A 25,129-nucleotide genomic window follows, 5' to 3' on the forward strand; every position below is an offset into this window, starting at 1 on the left:
ACCGAGTAATACATGGTCACTAAATAAATGGCTGAAGCAATGTACACTTGAATCTTGGAGTGGCATAAAGCCTATGATTGCAATCTTTCGTTGGGTACCCAGAGTTAGACAAACCCAGGGACAGAGGGGCTTCCCTGAAGCCCCTCATTCTCTGGGTTTTCATGTAGAAAAATCATGGAGTTGATAGTTATAAAGACCTGCTTACAGGAAGGAAAATTCTCCTCTTCTCAGTGACTGGCTACTGTGGAGTCCTGGTGTGGGAATAGTTAAGATATTTTGCAAAATGGCAACTTTTTTTCTTTATTTTCTTCTTCTTTTTTTTAAATTTCAAAATCTTTAGTGAATTTGTTAAGGTATTGCTTCTGTTGTTTATGTTCTGGCTCTTTGGCCATGAGGCATGTGGTATCTTAGCTCCTTGAGAGGGGATCGAACCCTCACTCCCTGCATTAGAAGGGAAAAATCTCAACCACTGGACCACCAGGGAAGCCCGAAAGCTGACAACTCTTTTGAAGCATCCGTGGTCAACTTCTTTCTGTGAGAAGTTGTGTGTTTCCCCATATTGCATTCATGCTCTGAAAAATCCCCTGTTGAGACTCTTCCTGGCACAGAAGAAAAAGCAAGGGGGAACACTGAGGCTAGTATTGAGGAGGCTCCGAAGTCTTTAAGCCTGTCATCTCTTCCATCAGCAGAACTGGGTGGCGAGCCTCCAGAGGCCCTAGAGGCAGCTGGCCTCCCTTGGATTGGTCCAGAGCATGGAGCAGCATTCTGCAGAATGCCCTTTTTTTTTTTTTTTCTTTTCCAGATTGAGAAACTCTCATCCTGACCTCCTCTTTTGATGATTTTACAAAAATCAAATGGCGTGACAGATGCTCAGATAAACAGAAGTTTGCAATCAAAGCAACTTCTGGGATGGAGCTGATTAATAGATTTTTTAATGGCTATTGCTTGATAATCACTCACCAGGAGTAGCTTGCAGGCAGACCAAACCCTTGCATACGTGGGCCCACACCCATGCTCACCAACACCTAGTTGGCCGGTATAAAAGGGGACCATGACAGTCTTCCAACAGCAGCACCGAGTCTCCATCGGATCTCCTCTCGGGAACTGCAACTTCTCTCTCTGGGCAAAGGCATCATGAGCTGTCAGATCTCCTACAAGTCTCGAGGAAGAGGAGGAGGAGGTGGAGGAGGATTCCGGGGCTTCAGCAGCGGCTCGGCCGTGGTCTCCGGTGGAAGCCGGCGATCAGGAACCAGCTTCTCCTGCTTGAGCCGCCATGGCGGTGGCGGCGGGGGCTTCGGCGGAGGCGGATTCGGCGGAGGTGGCTTTAGCAGTCGGAGTCTCGTTAACCTTGGAGGGTCCAGGAGCACCTCCATTAGCGTGGCTGGAGGAGGTGGAAGCTTTGGCTCCTATGGAGGATTTGGTGGCAGAGGAGGTGGCTTTGGAGGCGGCCTCGGCGTTGGAGGAGGCAGTGGCTTTGGAGGCGGCAGTGGCTTTGGAGGAGGCAGTTTTGGTGGCGGCGGCTTTGGTGGAGGCCGCTTTGGAGGTGGTGGTGGCTTTGGAGGTTTTGGGGGTCCTGGTGGCTTCGGGGGTCCTGGTGGCTTCGGACCTGGAGGATTCCCTGGTGGAGGTATCCACGAAGTGTCTATCAACCAGAGCCTCCTGCAGCCTCTCAATGTGAAAATTGACCCGGAGATACAGAACGTGAAGTCTCAGGAGCGGGAGCAGATCAAAGCTCTCAACAACAAATTTGCCACCTTCATCGACAAGGTGAGTCATGAGAAGCTGGCTTCCTCTGAGGCTCAGGATGCCCTGCTTTTAGTGCTAATTGAAAAGCAAATGATAGAGATTCATTTTTTAAGGAGTCATAGGTGCAGTATGGAGAAGGCAATGGCACCCCACTCCAGTACTCTTGCCCGGAAAATCCCATGGATGGAGGAGCCTGGTGGGCTGTAGTCCATGGGTCGCTAAGAGTCCGAAACGACTGAGCGACTTCACTTTCACTTTTCATTTTCATGCATTGGAGAAGGAAATGGCAACCCACTCCAGTGTTCTTGCCTGGAGAATGCCAGGGACGGGGGAACCTGGTGGACTGCAGTCTGTGGGGTCGCACAGAGTCGGACACGACTGAGGCAACTTAGCAGCAGCAGGTGCGGTCACACTGTTCTGGGTAATCGGCAGTATCCACAGGGGAAAGATGCAGGCTTCATGGCCTCCATCTTCCATAATAGTCTGTGGTTGGGAATTAATTGTGACTTTGGCTTTATTGTCTCAGCCTAAACAAACAATATTAATGTTTGTTTAGTAATGGAAAATTCTGAAAATCATAAAAAAGAAAAAAAAAAACAACCTGACACAGACAAGAAATGGACTATTTCAAGTCAAACGTTTTAGAGGGGATGGGTAAAATGTCTTCTGAGACTGTTCTTCCTTCCCTAGGAGTTATTGCTCTTATTAAATTCTGGGAAGCTAAGCCTGAAATATCTATTTAGGAATGAGTGAAATTTCTGCCTTCAAGAGAAGCTTTCTTAGTTTTATAAACCACAAAGTTTTTAATTGATGTCACTTTGGAGTGTGATAGTGTTCTCTCCCATTTCAAGGCAGAGAAACCTGTCTAAGAAATTTACAAGGCTCTTAAAAACCAGATGGAGGAACCCTGCCCGTTTACTCATAACCCTTAGGAGCAGTGCCAGTGAAAGCTTGCTTTTGATTTTCCCCAGGATTTATGGGACATTTGCTGAGAATTCAAGTAGGATCGGGATGGGGGAGATGGCATGGAGTTTTGAAAGCAGCTGCAAACGAAATAGTGGGTGGGAAAGTAGGAAAAAGTGTTCTCTGCGTGGAGAGTGCCAGATGTAACATTTAGGAGCCTACAGAACTTTCCAAGTATGGAGACAGAGAGCTCAGAAGCTCGGCCCGGCATGATCCAGCATGCAGCTGGTGAGGATGAAGCCACGTGGTTTTCCCTAGCTTCCGAAGGAGAATCAGAGCTGACCCTGGCCTGCTGGTGGGAAGGACAACCCAGAGCTCATGTGCTTCCCTTCTGGTCCCCACAGGTACGATTCCTGGAGCAGCAGAACCAGGTGCTGCAGACCAAATGGGAACTGCTACAACAAATTGATGTGGGCACCCGTACCACCAACCTGGAACCCCTCTTCCAGGGGTACATCAGCCAACTGCAGAGTTATTTGGACAAGCTTTCTTCAGAAAGAATGTCACAAGAGTCAGAGCTGACAAACATGCAAGATCTTGTTGAGGATTTTAAGAAGAAGTAAGTGGCAGAGTAAAAACTAAGTGGAGATAAACATTGATTTGAGCCCATCCAATCATTGCCCCAGAAAACCACTCATCTCCCAGTTGCATTTGTGGGGATAAAGGGAAGAACCTTCTGTATCTTTGCTGATTGTTTGGGAGGGAGACATTTAGGGCTTTAGAGATCATGTTTTTGACAAGTTTGATGGTTAATATATAGGAAAGCATCCTCATCTGGGTTATCATCATTTCAATTTAGACAAAAGTGTTTTTTTTAATAGTCCCAGGAAATGGAGTATTTTGGGTGAATCCAGTAGGAAAAGAAGAAGAAAAAGGGAAACAAACTAGTACTAATCTAACTGCAGTGTCCTTGGGTACCAACAGGTATGAGGATGAAGTCAACAAGCGCACAGCTGCTGAGAACGAGTTTGTGACACTTAAAAAGGTGAATGAGAGGATGTCATAGTTGGGGTGGGAGTGAGGATGCATCAAAGCCCATCGTGCCCAGATGGACAGGTTGGAGCACACCTCTGAGTGAAAAAGCACTAGCCAGAGAAAGGGTGAAGTATATCCATGGCTGGTTCTCTTGGAAATAAAGGTGTCTCTGTAGTTCAAGCTTCAGGCAATTTCTGCACTTTAGCTAGGACATTTCCCATCAATTACCTACTCAAAGACTGTATTGGATCTTGAAAGCTATGACCATAGAAAGCACTTGATTTTTTTTCTAAAGGGCCAAGAAAGGCATGGGGCTTCCTTAGATTGCCTGGTTAAAGATGTAGTCTGTTGGGCTGACAAAGGTTTGAGCCTGAAGGCAGAAGTGTGGGTTCTCAGCCTGGTTTCTGCAGAAGCTTTGGTGTGAAATCCAGGAGAGGTGGGACGGATAGATAGGATGGGAGAGTTGGGGACTGTTAAAAGTCACAGAGGCTGTTATGCTCTTTGGTGGAAACACAGAGCATCTCAAGCAGGAAGGAGAAAATGGTTGACAAAGCTCAGTCCCATCAGAGCTCTGATGGTCTTGGGGGAGTGTGAACAGTGACATAGGCATGTAGCCCCCTGCAGAGATGCACTGTGGACGTCATGGTGAATGAGGTCCTGTGGGGATGTGGATTATCTGAGGTACCTGGGATTTTGGAGAGCAGTTGACAGGGACTGGGAGGAGGAGTGGTAGAGAGGCCCATACACAAAGCACTGCAAGGTGGGGGTGGGGGGCTGTTAGCCTCACCAGAGACCCTGACCTTCCCTGTAGGATGTGGACCATGCCTACATGAATAAGGTGGAGCTGCAGGCCAAGGTGGACTTGCTGAGGCAGGATGTGGAGTTCACAAAAATGCTCTTTGATGCAGTAAGTAGGCTGCTCTTAAATGGACCCTTGCTACCTACCCTTCACCCCAAAGGAAATCCTCTCCCACTGGGGAAAAGGGGCTGTGGGTGGGGTTTATGGGTGGCTGACTTCAACTGACCAATATCTAGGCCACCGGGAACTTCTTTGGTGTAGGTCTTGGAGGAGAGGAGCTTTCTTCTCTGATGTCACAGGAAGTAAAGCTCCATTAGGACAAATTTCCTCAACCCAGCTCCCCTTAGGAAGAGACTCACCCTGTTTCTCTTCTTAAATCCAATATATTTCAGAGGTCAAAATATAATGTACTCCCCCCTTCCCTGCCCAAGTGCACACACATGACTTCTGCAATAGGAAGTACAACTTAAGGCATTTGCCATCAAATGGCTTCTTTCTGGGGGCACTTATTACGGTGCATAAATGGTGAAGGCTGTTAACTAGGAGGCTCAGAAATGCAGACCCCTCCCCATAATTCTCAGTACTACCTGACTGGGAATGGTGGCTATTTCACTTTATATCCCACCCAGTACATAGTTAGTCTGAGATTCTGCATTTCCCTGGGACCGGGGGAGGGGAATTCTTCCTCACTGCCTGTGGCTGTGGGCAGGGACGTCGTGGCCAGACCTTCCCTGTGTTGCAGGAGCTGTCCCAGATGCAACAGAGTGTCTCTGACACCACCGTCATCCTGTCCATGGACAACAACCGCAGCCTGGATCTGGACAGCATTATCACTGAGGTCCGGGCCCAGTACGAGGAGATTGCCCAGAGGAGCAAGGCCGAGGCCGAGGCGGTGTACCACAGCAAGGCACGTTCTGGGTGGGCAGGGAGAGCCGCAGCTCTTTCTAATGAGCTGCATTCCAGCCCAGCCAATAAGTGTACAATAAGGTTATTGGTAGATTTGTCTAGTGGAAATTGGGCATCATTCCCAAGAAAGGGTGTCTGTAGTACCCCAAATGCCCTCAGTCAAGTATGGCACTGGTCCCCCATCTCCCACTCAACTTGGTTGACCCTCCCTGGTCAGATCAGACTTTCTTGGCTCAAGCTGAGCTTTCTCCAAACTGCAACTCTCCTCCTCTTCCTATGCAGTATGAGGAGCTCAGGATAACTGCTGGAAAGCATGGAGACAGCCTGAAGGAGGTCAAGATGGAGATCAGCGAGCTGAACCGCATGATCCAGAGGCTGCAAGGGGAGATCGCTCAAGTGAAGAAGCAGGTGGGGTCTGTGCCCTAGGATGGCTGCAGTTCTCCTGGCTAAGGGCAGCTCAGGGTGGGGTGGGAGGTTGTGTGCAGGTGTGTGTGTGTGTGTGTGAATGAGAGAGAGAGAAATTCTAATATAGTGTATGTTGATCACAAAAACCTTGGACTTGACATAATTAAGACTTAGAACAATTTTAGAGTGATCAAGAGACATTCTTGGGACTTCCCTGATAGCTCAGTAGGTAAAGAATCCACCTGTAATGCAGGAGACCCTGGTTTGGTTCCTGGGTTGGGAAGATCTGCTGGAGAAGGGATAGGCTAACCACTCCAGTATTCTTGGTCTTCCCTTATGGCTCAGCAGGTAAAGAATCTGCCTGTAGTGTGGGAGACCTGAGTTCAATCCCTGGGTTTGGAAGATCCGCTGGAGATTTCTATGAACTGTGTAGTCCATGGGGTCACAAAGAATCAGACAGGACTGAGCGGCTTTCACTTTCAAGACTCATTCTCAAGTAGGGATTAAGTGCCGGGAAAGAATTGTGCTAACTTTTTGTTCGCTTTCACGGGTGAAATGGAACAGTGTCTTACGAAGCTAGAGGTCATGGCTCATCAAAGATCACAGGTGTCACCTCCCATTTGTACCTCTTTGCACAGCTGGCTGCGTGATGCAGGGGCGGGGAGTGCTGCAGGGGGTTGGCTAGGTTTGGACATTAGCTCTGGAAGAGGTAATGTGGGGCAGAGAACTGACTCCACAAGCAACAGAAGTTCTATGAAGCCATTCACATCAGTGTTTGCACCTGCAACTGTAAAATGGGGTAACAACTCTGGTCCTAGGTTGTGAGCATCAAAGGTCACGATGGGGAAATGGTTAAGGGTCCTGTCAAAGGGGACTTAGGAAGACAGAGGCTCGGAGATAGCAGCAAGTCTTAGCAAGTTGTTTGTAACTTGCATTAATTCTCTGGTGACACACTTCCAGGGCCACTGATCCTGGCTTCTCACACCCTGCACATCCTTGCTCCCTCCCTCTCCTCCTCTGCCAAGACAGATTGCACTTCCTGCCCCAACAGAAACCTTTTCTTCTTCTCTCCTAGTGTAAGAGTGTACAAGACTCCATTGCAGATGCTGAGCAGCGGGGAGAGAATGCCCTCAAAGATGCCCAGAGCAAGTTGAGTGAGCTGGAAGAGGCTCTGCAAAAAGCCCGCGAGGACCTGGCCCGGCTGCTGCGTGACTACCAGGATCTGATGAACACCAAGCTGTCCCTGGATGTGGAGATCGCCACCTACCGCAAGCTGCTGGAGGGCGAGGAGTGCAGGTGAGGGGCCCCAGGAAGCCAGAGGGTACCCTGGTCCACCTTCTCCTCTCCTGGAGCCAGGGCTGGAGGTGGAGGCAGAGAAAGCAGAGGGAGGGGCAGGGCCTTCTGACAGCTGAGAGCTGACATCACTGGAGAGATTCAGGACTCAGAGCAGCGCTGCAGAGCTATAGGCTTCTCAGTGAGGAACGACTAACAAGGCAGATTAAATTTTAAATTAAATGAAGCAGTAAATTAATCTTTCTCTTTTCTGAAAGCGAAAACTGATGGTGTGAACACAGATTAGTTCTTGACAAACTGAAACATCGTCTCTGGGTCTGCAGGGTGTGTGGCGTCTTCTCCTTCCACCTTGTGACCCAGGGTGGGATGTTGTGGGTTGGAAGGTGCTGCCTGGCTGGGGCATGCCCACAGAGCAGGCACCAGATCTAGCTCTTTGCAGGTTTCTTGAGTGACATACAGAATCACGTGTTAACCTCCCGAAGGGAGCCTTTCCTTCCTCTGTGGTCTAAGACCTTTGTTAGTGTCCTCAGTACCCCTGGTGATTCAGTCTGGCTGAAGCAATTAGATGGTAAAAGCTCCTCGGTCCACCAGAGAGCCAGTATTACAGAAAGGGAGCGGCTTTGGCTTTGCTCGGGCTGCTGCTGGTTACCTGTCTGGAGGCCGGGCCTCCTCTCCCCGGCTTGCAAGATGAAGTGGGAAAGAATTCAGATGAAGTAGGGGAGGGCGGGGTGGGAGTGCAGGACAGGGAGGCTGTACAGAGTCGCAGTTCTCTCTGAACTGAATGTTCACAGAAGAGTCTTCATTTGAGAATTTCTGGTGAGGCTTGGATTCTGCATATCAGACTCCCTAAGATGGATTTAAATAAAACAATGGGTTGCTAGTTCAGAAGTGAATTTGCTTTCGATCAGTTTTATCAGAGCAAGAAACTGAGATGACTTGGGGTACCAGACTGTGTGGAAACATGGGGCCCGCGCCCATCTCTGTCATCTGGCAGCACCAAAGAAAGTAGGCTGTGTGAGGCCGTGGTGGCTGAGTTTTGAGGTTGACATGGGTGGTCGTAGGTGGAAGTTGTAAAACCGCAGAGTCCCTAAATGCTCTGCCCAAGTTATTTTCTCTCTCTCTCTGGCAGGATGTCTGGAGACCTCAGCAGCAACGTGACTGTGTGTAAGTGCAAGGGGCGGGGGAGTGGTCCTGTCCTGGGGGTGGAGTGGGGCAGAGGCGCTAAGGCAGTTGGAACTGAGGTGTACTGCTGTCTGTCTCTCTGCAGCTGTGACGAGCAGCAGCATTTCTTCAAGCGTGGGCTCCAAGGCTGGCTTTGGAGGCTATGGCTCTGGAGGTAGAGGGTCCAGTTCTGGAGGAGGATTCAGCTCTGGAAGCAGCAGTTACAGCTCTGGAGGCAGAGGATCTGGTTCCAGAAGCGGTGGTGGGAGCTATGGCTCTGGAGGTGGCTCTCGAGGAGGCTATAGCTCTGGAGGAGGATACAGTTCTGGAGGAAAACGCAGCTCTGGAGGAGGCTCCAGAGGAGGGTCCAGCTCTGGAGGAGGCGGTTATGGGTCTGAGAGGGGTGGTTCTGGCTCATGTGAAGGTGGCAGTTCCAGCGTGACCTTCTCATTCAGATAAGGATGGAATCCGCCCTTGACCCTCCCCCTCCAGAATGCCTGTCTCTGTACATCTAACTGACAGCAAGTCAGATCTTGTTATCCACCTCTCATGGCATTGTGGGGCAAAGGGATGCCCATCTATGGTTTTTGAAATATTTTCAAAAACCAGCTAACCAATCAGCTGGAGCCAGTAACACCCTCTGTCCCAAGGGGAAGAGTCTGCATTGTTTAGGTTTGTGCTTCCAGCCCTGCCCCCATTCCCTGCCCCTTCTTGCAATTGCCCTTTCGGTGGTCCTTCTCCCGGAGGGTATTCTGTTGAGCACCCCACCTCAAAGCCTGTGCCTTTCCCCTGGTGATGCCCCCAGGGAAACATGCTTCTGTGTATATAACCCTCTTGTTGGCTCTGCATCTAAAGTGCTGTGGTCTTGGTGTCTGCACAATAAACTTCATTTGCAACTCATAGCATGTGATGTGTGTTTAATGTCAAGCCTTGGCAGGAGTAGCCAGGAGCTATTACTCATTGCTATCTGGTTGGGAAGATCCCCTGGAGAAGGAAATGGCAACCCACTCCAGTATTCTTGCTTGAAGAATCCCATGGACAGAGGAGCCTAGTGGGCTATAGTTCATGGGGTTGCAAAGGGTCAGACAAAACTTAGCAACTGAACACACACACACAAACACACACAGAGTAGGATGAGCCTCGACTGAAAAAGAATGAGAATTAGGGCACGGATTAGATGTTCTTTTCCTTAACTAGGAAAAGTCAGTGGTGGAAGGAGTTTGTACTTAGGAGAGTTATTTTCTGATAGTAAAATAATGAACCAGGACATAGGCAAGTTTTAGGAATTTTCAGTTCTGGAAGTATTGTGAGGTTTATTGAGTACAGTTGAATCGTGGCTGTGAAGTCACTCAGTCGTGTCTGACTCTTTGTGACCCCATGGACTGTAGCCCACTAGGCTCCTCTGTCCATGGCTACAATCCATGGGGTTGCAAAGAGTCCAACACGACTTAGCAACTAAACCACCACCAACCATCTTTCGCCGTATTTTTCTTCCAAAAATGAATAATAAATTTCTCAAAGTAGGAAAAGAATACTTGCTCAGACACAACGTCTTTCTAAAGTTCCTAATTTATAATGCTCAAATGTCCTCCAAAAAGTAGTGACATTCTGCAAGAAAGTCCTTGTCACTTTATCCTGGCCAGTACCAAGTTATCAATATTTTCTAATATGATGGTGAAGCAATATCCCTTTGTTTTAATTAGCATTTATTTCTTAATATTGAAGAAACCTTTTCATATGCATATTTTGCCTTTTGCATTGCTTATTCTCTTCTTAAAAGTCTTTAAAAATTTTTTTTAAATTGGAATATTGTTGATTTACAATTTTGGGTTAACTTCAGGTGTACAACAAAGTGAATCAGTTATACATATATATATATCCACTCTTTTCAAGATTCTTTTCTCATATAGGTCATCACAGAGTATTGAGTAGAGTTTCCTGTGCTATACAATAGGTCCTTGTTAGTTATCTATTTTATACATAGTGTCTGTATATGTCAATCCCAGTCTCCCAACCTATCCCTCCCCACTTCTCCCCTGGGTAACTCTTTCTACATCTGTGACTATTTCTGTTTTGTAGATAAGCTCAAAGATTCTTTTAAAGATTCCACATATAGTGATATCATATATATATATGTCTTTCTTTGTCTGACTTACTTCACTCTGTACGACAATCTTTAGGTCCATCCATGTTGCTGCAAATGGTGTTATTTCATTCCTTTTTGTGGCTGAGTAATATTCCATTGCATTTATGTACTACATCTTCTTTAATCATTCCTCTGTTGATGGACATTTAGGTTGCTTTCATGTCTTGGCTATTGTAAATAGTGCTACAAGGAACACTGGGGTGCATATATCTTTTAAAATTATAGTTTTCTCCAGATATACATAGTCCTGCATACTGAAAATTTTCTCCAAAGGTTTTTAGGTTTACCTTTTAAGTCTATTGTCTATTATGGTTCAATTTTTGTCTTAAGTGTGAAACTTAAGTTGAGGGTTCTGTTTGATTGATTGTACTTTTGATTTCTGTTATGGGTTGAATTGTGGCCTCAAAAAAGATATATTGAAGTCTTAACACTCAGTACTTCTGAATGTGATCTCATTTGGAAGTAAGTTTTTAAAAAATTTCCCTTGAGACTTCTTTTTTGACCCATGAGTTATTTAGACGTAAATTGTTTAGTTTCCAAGTGTTTGGAAAAAATTTTGTTTTTTTACTTTTTTTTTTTTTTTGGCCACAGTGTGCAGCTTGTAAGATCCTAGTTCCCCAACCAGGTATCGAATCTGGGCTTTCAGTTGTGAGAGCACACAGTTTTAACCACTGGACTGCCAGGGAATTCCTGAAATTTTGTTTTTTAAAAATTAAAAAAATGTTTTATTTCCAGTTTTATTCCTTGTGGTCAGAGAATACACTCCATATGATTTGGATTTCTTCTTTTAGTTCTCTCAGTTTGTTTTCTTTTTAAAACTAAAGTATAGCTGATTTGCATGTTGTGTTAGTTTCAGGTGTATAGCCCAGAGATGCAGTTATACATACATATATATATTCTCTTCAAATTCTTTGACCCTATAGGTTAGTACAAAATATTGGGTATAGTTCCCTGTGCTATACAATAGGTCCTTGTTGGTTATCTATTTTATATATAGTAGTGTTTATACATTAATCCCGCCATCCTTGGCTCCTGAAGCCCCTAGTTGCTGTACCTCTTCTCTGCATCTTTAAGATCTTCCTATATTTATTATATATGTGATATCCAAGTTTCTAGTTGCGGTAAGTGGAGTGAGTTCACACCATTTCTTCTGCTAGAGCAGTGTCAGAAAAGTCTGTCTGCTCCATTTTTTCTGGATGAGAAATACTAAATATTCTTTTACAACATGATTTTAGTGCTCATGAGGGTGATGGGGATTGGCTTTCTGCTTCCTTTGGGCTGATTCCTCAGAGATGCCTGTCCCAGAGGCTTGGGCAAAGGCTCATGGTAGCACTGCCTGCCCCTCTGTGGGAAATGGGCCTGACTTCATAACTGTGTGAAAATTAGATAAGGGTTCAGTAGACATTGATTCCCCAGTAGACATTCCCCAATGTCTCAGTAGACATTGAGGGCAGGGCCAGGATATGAATTGCAAGGGACCCACTATTTGAAAAGCCACTTAGGAGAGATCTAAGCTGAGGATACTGTCCTTAGGAGAAATGCTTTCAGGGGTCACTGAAGCATCTCTTTGTCTCCTCCATGACTTCCTGGGACCCCTTCCTCCACCCCAGTTCTGCGCAGTAACTAGAGAGGAGTAGAGGGAAGATGGGATTTGGATCTTGTCCTCAGGAAACTTTCTGACTGCTTGGTAGGATTGGCACACACCTGGAACACAGGTAGAGACAGGGAGTTAGCATAGACAATCGGTGCAGTTTGGGGAAGATGGCCAGAGAGGAGTGGCTAGACTGGGATGTGATCAGAGAAGGTTTTCCAGGGTATCTCTGTGGCAGGTTCCCAAGGTGAGAAGGCCAGTGTGGGAGGGGGGAAGTCAAGCCCCTGTAGGAGGAGGGCACTCACACACGGCACTGCCTTCTGAGCGTGAACACTTGCTTTCAGCCCTTAGGGAATGAGCTCGAGGCCCATGACAGCAGTCTGTATTGAACAGATTTGCTGAGACACCACAGGTCTGAATCGTGACACTCACATATGGAAAGGAATCAATTAGGGTGTGCTCCTGGCTCTGTGTCTTCATCACAGCACAGCCTTGCTTCATGGCAGTGAAGAAACCGCAGAGGGGAAAACCTTTGTGTCTACTGAAAGAAGACTGAAAAGATTGCTAAGGACTATTGCTGATAGTGAAATTGAGACTGCCCAAGAAAATGGTTATTCTTAACTAGAAAAGAGCTTTTTTTGTATCAAAAAGAGGAGGTTGAATTTGGCAATTGCTTGGTACAATAGTTGTAGAAGCATCATACCGTTATAATACAGAGTAAGGCCAAAATCTCTACACAGAAATGGAAAAGAGGGATTGGCAAACTATTCATCTGAGCACTTGCCTAGTGAAACAATTGCATTTTTATGGAGAAAGTATGTACTGTGAATGTATTTGGAATTGGGAATTATGAAACTCTTGGGTCATATACTTTGGTAATATCAAGGATCTATTAAAATTCAAATGTCTACCCTCTCCCTTAGAATTGCAAACTGGGCTTCTGTCTTATTAATTTATGACCCAAGAACCTAGTTTAAGACCTGGGACAGAGTCAACTCTCAACAGAAGTGTGTTAAATGAACAGACAGATGGATGAACAAACACCTGAATGGCTGGCTGGCTGGCTGGACACACAAGGCCTGTAGAGTTTCAAATGTGGGGTCAGAAGACCAGCCAAAGGAGTTCTTAAGACCAGGGCCTGCTGTTTCCTCTGGGACTCACACAAAGAAAGGCTCGTGAAATGTGATCCTCAGCTATAACAGCAAACATATAAGTTCCTATTTTTCCATTTGTGAAAGGTGGACCCTCACAGCTCCTCTCCAGGTCTAGTGAATTAAATGAGCCCCTGTGTATGAGAAGCTATTTTAATGTTGGAAAGTGCTGCACCAGTGTTAGCCACTGTGAATGGTGACAATACCATAACTTCAAGGTTGATGGCGGCAGTGATGGGAGGGTCCAGGAACAAAGTCCAGTGTGTAGCGAAAGGTGTACAGGGCAGCCTGGTTGGCACAGAGGAGCAGGAGACTAGCCTGGGAGGGCACAGAGGCCCTGCAACCAGAGGTCCGGGCCTGGATTCCTGGTGGGCTCATCTGCCACGGCCCAGGCCAGCCATGAGGACTGCCTCCGGGAACCCTGGGAAGCCAGGCCACGGAGTCTCTTTCTAACCACATAAAAGCAGCTTAGCCAGGGTTCTGGATGCAGCCCATCTGATTCTGGTACAGTTGTGAAATCTCTCACAGATGATGCTGTCAATTAAAGGTTTCCCCTCTGCAGCCCCGCAATCTGGTCCCCTCACTCCCATGCCCTGGGGAAGGGCAATCTTGAGGCTGTGACAAACTTCCCAAGATCTTTCTGGGGATAATTCAGTCAGCCTAATTATCCCACGTTAATTAGATAAGGCTCAAATTATAGGAGCAAGGCTTGCAAGCCTAGCACTCTGGGAGGTTTAAGTTATTTTCCCGGTGTCTCTGATTTTGCTGGGAAAAAATGATTTGCTCCAGGCAAAATAAGCCCACAAATTAGGGCAGTGGCTCCCTTCTGAGCCCTATAAAGGAGGCGTCTAAGACCACAGGCTGATAAGCTGCATCTCAGCTAAGGGTTGGCATCTCATTCCAGCTCGCTGGCCTCCCCAGCATGAGCCACCAATTCACCTACAAGTCGGGAGCCGCTGCCAAGGCGGGTTTCAGCGGATGCTCAGTTATCCTTTCCGGGAGCAGCTCACCTTCCTACAGGGCAGGGAGCAAAGGGCTCAGTGGGGGCTTTGGAAGCCGGAGCTTGTATAGCCTGGGGTGTGCCCGGAGCATCTCTTTCAACATGGCCAGTGGCAGTGGACGGGCAGGGGGCTATGGGTTTAGCCGAGGCCGAGCCAGTGGCTTTGCCGGCAGCATGTTTGGCAGTGTGGTCCTGGGGCCCATGTGCCCATCCCTGTGCCCACCTGGGGGCATCCACCAGGTCATCGTCAACAAGAGCCTCCTGACTCCCCTCAATGTGGAGCTGGACCCCGAGATCCAGAAAGTGCGTGCCCAGGAGCGGGAGCAGATCAAGGCACTGAACAACAAGTTCGCCTCCTTCATCGACAAGGTGGGAATTCCTGGAGAAACACAAGGTCCATGGCAACTTAGGATATCTAGAAATTCCAAAGCCCAGCTCCTCCTCTCATGGGACCCAGACCAGCTCAGACTTTGGTTGAAAGACAGACTCATAACCTATAATACACCCTAAACTATAAGGCAAGGCAGACGGGGATCAGTGGTATGCTAGAACAGCGGCTCTTAAAAGGGGTCCATGAACTGATAGGGCCGGTATCACCTTGGCACTTGTTGGAAATGCACATTCTCAGGCTCCATATCATACCTACTGAACCACAAATTCTGGGAGTGGGGCCCATAAATCTGTGTTTTAACAAGCCCCCTGGTGATGTTGAGGGACTCTCATGTTTGAGGATCACTAAAGAGCAAAGGGGTAGGAGGGCTTGGGGAAGTAAACATTTCCCAAGCTTATGGGAGCAGGGGAAGCTCACCACAGGTGATAGTGAGGTAGGGCAGTGATGCATGAGTAGGAGTTTGCCAGACAGAGGTGGAGAAAGGCAACCTAAGGAGATGGAAGAGTCACATGCAGCCTGATGAGACCTGTCTGAAGACTGGGGAGAAATGCAGTTTGTGTGTGTTGGGCGAATGGTGGGAGTGGCATTGGCACATTGGAAAAGCACAAGAAGGGAATTTGGGCTTGACCCTGTAGGTGGTGTGGAGCCACTGGAGAGTTTTGTGCAAGGGAATGGTGGAATGTTCGTAGATTGCAAATTGAGAAGGCTGGTTCTCCCCCTGGGGAAATGCTCTGAGATCATAGGCAGCCAGAAATGAAGGCAACATGGGAGGGCCCGAGACCCCAGATCAATTGGATACTGGCCTCTGGCTGGGCTGGGAGAGACGGTGATGAAGGAGACAGAGTAGGCAGAGCACAGGCCAGATCACCAGAAACCCAGAGAAGGGGTCCCCAAGAGCGTGAAGGCCAGTATGGCGAGATTACATGTCTAAGGACTTACCCAAGAAAGGTGGATGAGGCTAACCATCGACACTGGTCCAGGCAGGTAAGGACAGGTGCATAGAAGACAGAACTTGATGAGGGGCGAGGGAGGATGGTGAGGCTCCTCCTGACATCAGTGGCTGCTCCCCAAAAGAGAACTGCAGTTAGACAAAGGACCTGAGTGGGAAGGGGTAGGAGAATCATTTTCTGAGGGATGAGGCTACGTAACATAAGGGAACACAGCTACTGTCCAGGAAAGAAATTCCCTGGCCTCTTGCCACTGACTATTGGCTGGCTGGATTCCAGGTGAGGTTCCTGGAGCAGCAGAACCAGGTTCTGGGGACCAAGTGGGAGCTGCTGCAGCAGCAGGACCTGAACAACTGTAAGAACAACCTGGAGCCGATCCTCGAGGGCTACATCAACAACCTGAGGAAGCAGCTGGAGACGCTGTCGGGCGACCGAGTGAGGCTGGACTCGGAGCTGAGGAGCATGCGTGATGTGGTGGAGGACTATAAGAAGAGGTGAGTGGAACCCACGCTGACTGCCTCCTGGGCTCGGGCTTTCCCCAGAGGCACTGGGATGTATGCCTCTGGCCTCAGGGGCACTGGCCTCAGGTGAGAGTGACCCATCCTGAGATCCTCTGCCCAGACAGGATCAGGGCCTTCTCTGGGTGGCCAGGTGGGTTAAAGAGTGGCCAGCCAGCATTTCGGGCAGTGGTGAGGCTGTCCTAGTTGGTGGCTCTCTTGCTCCCCATTCACGAGAGCCCAGGTGTGCATACCATAGCCTCTCGGGTCCTAAGCTCGTTCAAGTTGGCCCCAAGGTCCAAGGAACTGCCCAGCTGGACAGGGAGCTGGACTTTCCATTGGGCTTCCTCTCACTTCCCTCAGATCCTAGACATTTAGGCCATGCTCCTTCCTCCTGTCCTAGGGGACTGTCTGACTTCCTTGGGACTCACACTTGGCAACGGGGTGAAGTTATTGGTAGGGATGTCAAGCAGCTGGGGTGACACAAGAATCATGACTGAGAGAGGGACAGCGGTGTGTTCCTGTGATTTGGACAGAGTGGGAGGACGAAGAACCTTTTCACTCTCCAGGCTTCAGAGGAAATCTAGACCCAAGCCATCCAGTCCCCAGGTCCAGGAAGAGGTTGCTTCAAACCCTGCCCATGATGCTGGCCACTTAGTCCTAATGAGTTGGATAGATTTGTAAAAATGTAAAATAATATCTATTAAAAGGTACATAACATGGGTATTGCATCTCTTCCTTCATGTTGAGAACATACCCACCCACACCCACACACACCCTTCTCATCGTGATGCTTCTCCTGCAGGTATGAGGAGGAAATAAACAAGCGCACAACTGCTGAGAATGAATTTGTGGTGCTTAAGAAGGTGAGGACAGAATACATGTCCCTCGATTCAGCAGGGTGAGGAGTGTAGGGGGTGAGGGAGGTGAATCAGAGGAAAGACTGGAGTCTCTACCCACTGCAGAAGGGCCTGGAGCTGAAGGGCCACAGGAGAAGCTGGAGGGATTTGCGGCCTGGGGACACCTTGAAGTTTATCTAGCACACTTCACTTTGTCCAGGCCTATGTCTTGTGTAAATGAGCAGGAGTGCAGATGTGGACAGTCACTCCTGGGCCAAAGCATATGCATAAACAGCATATGCTTTGAGAAGGGCTGCAGGTTCACCTTCCAACTCTGTCTCTGGTCACCTTCAGCTCTGAGCACCGTGTGACCGACCGTAGCAAGGTAGGGCTCTCTCCCATACTCTCTTTGAGACAGAGTAGGCAGTAAAAAATTCCATTCTTGGATGAGGCAAGAGGAGTTCCAGAGGCATAAGGAACCTGCTCGGGGTCTTGCAGTGAGTTCTGGGTGGGGGTCACTTCTTGATCCGTGTGTCTTGACTCCATTTTTGGGGGCAGCTAGTCACTGAACTGGGTCTGGGGGGCCAGCGCCTGGGAGACCCCTGTCTGGGCTTGAAGGGTGATGTCAGGGGCTCTCTGGATTCCCCTAGGATGTGGACGCGGCATACATGAGCAAGGTGGAGCTGCAGGCCAAGGTGGATGCCCTGGAGAGAGAGATAAAGTTCTTTACATGCCTGTACGAGGGGGTAAGTCTCCCCCAGTTCCTGTCCCCATCCTGGCTCAATCGTCTGGAAGGACAGACACGTGAATGAGTGGTTACTGACTCATCAGGAACTTTAAGAGCCCAGGGAATCTCCAGTGTTGGGACGCTGGGAGCTTTGTAGAGCAAAGCAAGAGTGACAGCAATCTTGGTACATCTGATGATGTGTGCCATCCACTCCAGCCTGGCCATCAGCTGTCCCCTCTCACATCCTTCAGGAAGCCATGGGGCCCTAAGGGGTCCCCACTGACCCTCAACCAAGCATATTCTCACTTCTGCTTGTCTTCTCTCTGTGGCTTGGGAATTTTCTCGGGTCTTAGGCATGAGTCCCCAGGGATGGAGGTGAAAATCCTCACACTCTTTCTACTGCCTCTGTGACCATCTGGTTTCAAACCTCAGCCTGTTGGCCCATTCATGGGCTCTCAGATGTCCTTACTGTCCCTTGTGTGATGGCCAGGCTCTCTCCCCTCCACCTTCTGCACTCCTAACCTATCTCAGGTGACAGTCATGGGGGGTCGGTTTCTTCTTGAGCTACTTCAAAACCATCCAGAAGTTTTAGATGTGGTGTTGGAACCTCTGAACCAGTGAACTCCATTCTTGGAAGTTTTGGGGACCACAACTTGAGTCTGTTTGGGAGGGTCTGGGGGGCTCGCTGCTGGGCCAGGCCCATCACCTTGGCACATTCTTCTGCTCACAAAAGGCAGCTCAAGCTTCCTTGTTGCCCCTGCAGGAGATTGCTCAGATGCAGTCCCACATCAGTGACACATCTGTCATCCTGTCCATGGACAACAACCGGAACCTGGACCTGGACAGCATCATTGCTGAGGTCCGGGCCCAGTACGAGGACATTGCTCTCAAGAGCAAGGCGGAGGCCGAGGCGCTATACCAGACCAAGGTGAGATGCACACCTCCCCAAGGTCATGTGTTCCGGGGCCTCTGGCCCATCCCTTGACCCACCATGGCCCACATGCTCGCTGGGAGCACAGCATCGTCCAGGGTGCCGGGGAAAGAACCACCTCTTCCCCAGAGGAGGAAGAGATTGCAGCTCTGTCCTTAGGAACCATGAAGCCATCAGAGAAAACACACAGCTGAGTGCAAATGAATGCGTCAGAGAAACATGAACCTTGGGGAGACAGAGGTTAGGGAACTAGGACTGGGTGGGGTAAGTCAGGAGTCATGTCCTTAGAGGCTGAGAGTTTTGAACTAATTCTGGGAAGAAGGAAAACATGGGTAGTTAGCATCTCAACTCCCTTGTTAATAACAATAAATTAGGGGATCTCATCTGAGATCAGGTCACTCCTATCTTTTCATTCAAGTCCAACTCCAAGGAGAAAGGGGTAGGTTTGAGTCCCTTAGATCTTAACTCCTCTAATAGGTTGTGGGTGGGGAAATGAGTCTTCAGATAATTTAGTTTCTCAGATCAAGATAGCGGCTTCCTAATTGTCCTTGAGGTTTATCAGGTTCCTTCTCAAGGGAAACCCAAACTGTTGGGACGTAATCTTGCCCCTCCCCCTGCCCCCTTGCTACCTTAGGGGCAGAAAGACTTGACCTTCAAGGGTGTGAGGAAGGGAGGCTTTCATGGCCTAGAAGACAACGCAGGCCAAGGCTTCTTGATAAAGGTTCAAACTCAAGTCCCCAGTCCCCAAATCCTTCTACATTCCAGCCTCCAGCCAGGATCAGGGATGGCTATGTGGCCCAATCATTCTGGATTGTCAGTGACGGTGCTTAACCCCAGATTCCTTCTAGAAGAATTAGGCATAAACATGATGTGGGTTCATTTGTTTCTTGAGGTTACTCACACCAGGATTTCTCCAGCTCAGGGCAAGCACTCACTGAGCAGAATGGCATCAGTGTCATCCCAGAAACAGTACTGTGAATGCTTATTATTACTCCCCTTTTGAAGGTGAAGAAGCAGGATTTAAGGAGTTTAAATAACTTTCCAAGGTCATTTAGCTGATAAATGATGGAACTGGATCTGAATCTACATGTCTGATGTTCCATAGCATTTAGACAGAAAGTCAGGAGGTGACTCTGGTTGAGAAGGATTTATGACAAGGGCTTGGGGTGGCTTGGGAGCTGAATGGCAGGAGTTTAATCTCCTGTCTCAGGAGGAGACAACTTGGTGTCAGAATCAGGGACTTAGTGCCCTGGTGAGAAGGGCTATGCAGAGATGCAGAAGGCCACCTGACCTGGGACCAAAGATAAAACACAGGAGCACAGTGAGAAGCTCCCCCTGCCTTCCAGGGAACTTGGCATCCTTAAGAAGAACCCTGACTCTTGGACCATGCTGGAGCCAGATATTAGACAACTGGCAAACCCAACCCCTCAGAGACAGACAGGCAGTGCATAGTCACTGGAGTTCTGAATGTCACATGTTCTTTGTGTTCCCCTTGTATTACTTTTCAAGGTCATTTAGCTGGTAGTGATGGAGATAACTATATTCTGGGGCAAAAATGGAGTACTCTCTGTTGATTATTCAATGGATGACATCAAATGCAGGAATAATCCGAAACTAATAGATGACTCCAAATTCATGACCCACAGTGACAGGATATAACCAAATCTACCCCTGCACTCCCATACACACAAAATGCACCTCCATGTCCAGCAAGACTGCCAGTAGCCTGGAACTCAGCTGAGCTATGAAGGGGAGGAAGTTCCAGAGAAAATAGATGGGTGGCTCATCAGCTCCCTCTTTGGTTCACTCATTCATTCATTCATTCTCCAGACCTCTTTTCTAGCTAGACTCTGTGCTAGATACTGGGAATTCAGAAGTAAGACTAGAGGTCCCTGCCACCCAGTCATTCTGATTCTGATGGGAAAGACATTGAAATGTGTGGTCACAGAACAGAGTGGTAAAGTCTACAGAGTGGCATGCTGGGGACTATGGGCACAGATGGGCACCCAAGTAGGGACTCAGTGAAGGCCTCCTGGAGAAAGGGAGTCTGCCCTGGCTGAGTTGGACCTGATTAGGGGAAAAGAGAGGATGAATGGGGGAGGCTTTTCTAGCAGGAGAGAGGGCCTTGTGCACAGACTCAGAGATTTGAAAGCACATGGGCTCCTTATGGAACCTGGAACTGTTTGGCAGAGATGGGGAGCTGGGTAGATGATGGGTGAGGGCAGTAAGAACTGAGCCTGAAGAGCCTAATGGAGTCAGATCTCAAGGCACCTTGATGCCAGGCTAGGAGTTGTTTTAATTTTACCTTGACCATGAGGAGCTATAGGTAGGGGAGTATCATAATCTAGGTTACGTGTTGCAAACCTGCAGTGTAGAGGGTGTGAGACTTTTGACTGTCCTTATGGCCAAAACCTTCAGTGAGATCATCTCTGCTGAAGGCAGATAAATCAAGCCAAAGAACAGATGTCTGAGCAGGAGGCTGTTGATAGGCCTGGTGAAGCTGGGGACCCCAACCCACCTCTGCCATGCTCCCCAGGCAAAAGCACAACCTGCTAGACTGAGCTTAGGTTCCTGTGTTGGCCCCTTTCACCCTAGTTCCAGGAGCTGCAGCTGGCGGCCGGTCGGCATGGGGATGACCTCAAACACACCAAGAATGAGATCTCAGAGCTGACCCGGCTCATCCAAAGGCTGCGCTCAGAGATTGAGAATGTGAAGAAGCAGGTGAAGGGGCTTTGGGGTTTCCTGGCTCATTCCCAAGGGAGGGGTGAACTGTCAATCACACATTCAGACCCTTCTTCTCAGGGTCTTCCATCTCAGAACTCTTTTCCTCAGATGGAGCCTTCCACACTTAGCTCTCACCTGAATCCTGGAACAATTGGAAAGGCCTTTCAGAAAGCCAAGGGGCTGAGAATAACAAGCCTCTCAGTTCCAGGTTGACAGGATACTAACTCCATGGATGTGGCTTTGCTCTAGGAAGTGGGGCAGGATAGAGTATGGTCCAACCACAGTGAACACTTGGAGGGAGGCAGTGAAGGGAGGCTCAAGGTACCTGAGAACTCAGGGGGCAACGTCACCTCCTGGTCCTCAGTGCTCCAACCTGGAGACGGCCATCACTGACGCTGAGCAGCGAGGCTACTGTGCCCTGAAGGATGCTCAGGCCAAGCTGGATGAGCTGGAGACTGCCCTGCTCCAGGCCAAGGAGGAGCTGGCCAGGATGATGCGTGAGTACCAGGAGCTGATGAGCACCAAGCTGGCTCTGGACATCGAGATCGCCACCTACCGCAAGCTGCTGGAGGGCGAGGAGTGCAGGTAGGTGATGGGAGGGCTCTTAGAATGTTAGGGCTGGAAGGACTTTTGGAATCCTCTGACTTAATTTCCCAGGTGTGGGTGGCAGACTGTTGGAGGGGTTGGAGATACTTTTTAGGTCACCTACAAACATAGCCTTAAACAGCATCCAGTCAGGTAATAAGATGGTGATTTCCTTTATGGTTTTCTTTCCAGTCTTCAGACTAAAATAAGGAGAAAGCTTCAGTGTGGTGCTCTTGTATATTTAACACTGACCTGACACTTGCAAATATCCCTATTAGTAAAGAGATGGTAGATCCTAGGTTCAAAGTCTCTGAGCAGACAACAATATCTAGCCAAATATTTTTTTGTTTTATTTATTTTCACTGCTACTGTTTTTGTCTTTTTTTGGTCCAGAGATACTGGTTTTCTATGTACCCTATTGATATAAAACTTCCTTTTAAGAGAAATATATTTTTTTACCATAGAAGATAGTCAAAGAAAAATACTAAACATATAACAGTATGAGCTATATGTGGTCATAGCAACAATTGAAAGAGTAGTACATGAAGTGTTGACACTTGAAAATCCCCATCCTAATCTAGCATCATTTTATGAATAAGACCCAGAGAAGAGAAGTTATTGGTCCTAATATCATAGAGTTAGTTCCTTAGCGGCAACTCCTGATGCTAGTATTTCTACACACGTATTTATTCAGGCAGTAGCCCCACAGGGATGAAGTGGGTTGGCGAGAAGCACAGCAGGAGGGCCCCTGGGAGCTGGTGTTGCCACAGGTGCTCCAGGGTTGCAAGTTCACACATCTAAGAAGGGGAAAGACTAGAGAGAGGTGCTCAGAGTCACCCAGGGCTGTTCATGCCACCTGGCCAGCTGGAGGACTTGCAGAGGCTGCGCTAGCCTGGCTGATGGTTGCAGGCTGGGCTGAGGGTAACTCAAATTCCATGTGATAGAGATTCACTTGTGCTTTTGTTCCCTTGCAGGATGTCTGGAGAATACACCAATTCTGTGAGCATATGTGAGTATTTCACACCTCTGAAAGAGTATGTTTAGCCCATTAATGAACACAAAGGAAGTGGTCCCCTACCACCAGGACCCCCATGGAACAGCCTGGGTTCTGCCTGCTAGAGCAACATTGTCCTAATCACCTCCTGTGCTGAGACCTGCAGCCTCTTCCTTGATGGGGTCAGCTTCCCATCACATTCTGACATTTCACACTTCCCCATTTCTGGCCCCTTCCCCAGAAACCTCACTCATAAGGCTCTCAGTCCCATGCTTTTCTGCCACCCCCCATCCTGACTTTGCTGAGTGCCAGAAGCTATGAGTAGGAAGAGGGGCACCTCCTCACCCAGAGTGAGACCCAGGTGTGCATAGAAACATCGTGTACAAGCAGTTTCAATGCTGCCCCAAAGGATTCAGCCTGGTCTCCTAAGAAAAGCCGGCAAAAGCTCTCCTGTATCAAGCACTCAGGAAATTCTTTGGAAAAAATTAAGAATGTCTTCTTAAGTTAAACGCAAGACTTGTTGGCTTACATGATGCTTAGGCGTCATCTGCTCTTTGGGGGAAGCCCCTGCTACTCTTGTTTGTTCAAAGAATGAGAAGGCTCTGGGCTTGGGGGTCCTGTGGGATCTGGGCTGATTCCCCTGGTACTTGAGCTGCCAGGAATTGAGCATATATCACTAAAGCCAAGTCCTCAGTTGATGTGGAGTATTACTTAGGACGGACACATTCAATCTAGTTAGAGCTGGGAGGCTGGAGAGGACTTCGGGTCAGCCCTATCCTGGGACACGCACTTATTAGACCTCCCTCTGTCTTCCACAGCCGTTATCAGCAGCTCCATGGCCGGGACTGCAGGCACAGGAGCCGGCTTTGGGTACAGTGGCGCTGGCACCTATGGCTATCGGCCCAGCTCTGTCGGCGGGGGCTATTGCTTCCTGCCGGGGGGCTGTGTCACTGGCAGTGGGAACTGCAGCCCCCGTGGGGAGGCCAAAACCAGGTTGGGGAGTACAAGTGAAATCAAGGACCTGCCGGGAAAGACCCTAGCTCTGAGCTCACCCACCAAGAAGACCACAAGATAAAGTGAAAGACAGCTGTCCAGATAGTTTGCTTTGGTTTCTCCTGGACTCCCTTCTTCAGGAAATTCCTCCATCACACTTGTCATCATCTCCTCCTTGCTTTTCTTCACCACTGTTGTCTCCTCTCTTGCAACTCTCTACCTTAGTCTTTCTTAATGAGGAGTCAGGATGCTAGCCCATCCTTCTGCCTCCATACTAAGAGGCTTCTTAATACAGCCTCCCCTTCCTGCAGAATTGCCAGGGATAAAGACTTGACCCTTTCCTGGCTGTAAGCCCCTCACAGATGAAGCTTTTGTTTCAAGGGCAATCCCAGTCCTCCTGCTTCCCTTTCTGTGCCCTGGTTTAGGTAGGTATTTGGCCATGTGCTCCATGGGTACAGACAATTACAGGTCCACTGACAGACCTGCAAGGACTATCTCTTCTTAGATCAGCATCAGCTCTGGGGAAACCTTGGTCATTAGTTTACCTTGCATGGCCCCTGCAGACTACAGCCAGGAGAACCCCTGCTGACTGGCCCGTCGGTGAAGGGATTTGTGCTCTCAGCACGTGTGTTCTTGTCCTCATTCAGGCCTTTCTTCCCTGCTTCCTCATCTTACCAATAAATTTATACAACTAATGCTGCTTCTCTCTCCTAAGGGAATCTACCTCTTAGGCAAAATCTCTTCTGTAAATAGAGGTCAATGTCCTGAAACCCGAGGCCCGGTGTCTTTAAAGAACCCCAAAGTAACCTTTGAGCTGAGTGAAAGACATCCTTGCATGGATGGCAGGACCCCACGGTCACCTTCACTGGATTTTGTGATACTGAGGCTTCGTCTCTGTCCCCCATCTCCAGCAGATGAAATTCTGAAGTCACGCTTTTCTCAGGTCAATGCATGGGTGAATGGAAACATCTTTGAGAACATTCAGATTGTAGGGACAGACAGGAAGCCAACATTTGTCTCGTGGCAAAATTTAAAACTGGCCAAACAGAAAAACAAATATTGTATATTCACACATATATATGGAATTTAGAAAAATGGTACAGATGACCCTATTTGCAAAGCAGAAATAGAGACACAGTCATAGAGAACTAATGACCTGATGGGAAGGCAATCCAAAAAAGAGAGAATATATGCATATGCATAGTGGATTCACTTTGTTGGACAGCAGAAACTAACACACCTATACTCCAATTAAAAAAAAAAATTGGCCAAGAGGCAGCAGAAGGCCAGTTCCAGAAAGCCTGGGGCTTAAGTTTTGGCTGTTCATTGTTCTCTGGACAAAGATCAAAGGCAGATTCTGTTTTA

At 48.4% G+C, this 25,129-nt stretch overlaps 2 protein-coding genes across 2 annotated transcripts; both read left to right on the forward strand.

Annotated features, from left to right (window-relative positions):
* Positions 1-1,134: 1,134 nt before the first annotated feature.
* Positions 1,135-8,707, forward strand: KRT2 (keratin 2). The gene is made up of 9 exons (XM_065932068.1): positions 1,135-1,767; positions 3,054-3,268; positions 3,634-3,694; positions 4,496-4,591; positions 5,226-5,390; positions 5,672-5,797; positions 6,870-7,090; positions 8,217-8,251; positions 8,355-8,707. Exons 1-9 carry the CDS (start codon positions 1,135-1,137, stop codon positions 8,705-8,707), a joined length of 1,905 nt encoding a protein of 634 aa, XP_065788140.1.
* Positions 8,708-14,058: 5,351 nt separating this feature from the next.
* Positions 14,059-23,846, forward strand: LOC136166045 (keratin, type II cytoskeletal 73). The gene is made up of 9 exons (XM_065932069.1): positions 14,059-14,505; positions 15,754-15,968; positions 16,777-16,837; positions 17,461-17,556; positions 18,301-18,465; positions 21,064-21,189; positions 21,557-21,777; positions 22,752-22,786; positions 23,590-23,846. The coding sequence occupies exons 1-9, from the start codon at positions 14,059-14,061 to the stop codon at positions 23,844-23,846; spliced, it is 1,623 nt and encodes a 540-aa protein (XP_065788141.1).
* The last annotated feature ends 1,283 nt before the right edge of the window (positions 23,847-25,129 follow it).

This window comes from Muntiacus reevesi, chromosome 4 (genome assembly GCF_963930625.1).
Source record: "Muntiacus reevesi chromosome 4, mMunRee1.1, whole genome shotgun sequence".
NCBI classification, from domain to species: Eukaryota; Metazoa; Chordata; class Mammalia; order Artiodactyla; family Cervidae; genus Muntiacus; species Muntiacus reevesi.

Coding starts and splice junctions, on each gene's coding strand:
- LOC136166045 (XM_065932069.1), top strand. CDS start 14,059: ATGAGCCACCAATTCACCTACAAGTCGGGAGCCGCTGCCAAGGCGGGT. Junction 21,190..21,556: donor TTGAGAATGTGAAGAAGCAG/GTGAAGGGGCTT, acceptor CCTGGTCCTCAG/TGCTCCAACCTGGAGACGGC. Junction 21,778..22,751: donor CTGGAGGGCGAGGAGTGCAG/GTAGGTGATGGG, acceptor GTTCCCTTGCAG/GATGTCTGGAGAATACACCA.
- KRT2 (XM_065932068.1), top strand. CDS start 1,135: ATGAGCTGTCAGATCTCCTACAAGTCTCGAGGAAGAGGAGGAGGAGGT. Junction 1,768..3,053: donor TTGCCACCTTCATCGACAAG/GTGAGTCATGAG, acceptor TGGTCCCCACAG/GTACGATTCCTGGAGCAGCA. Junction 3,269..3,633: donor GTTGAGGATTTTAAGAAGAA/GTAAGTGGCAGA, acceptor GGGTACCAACAG/GTATGAGGATGAAGTCAACA.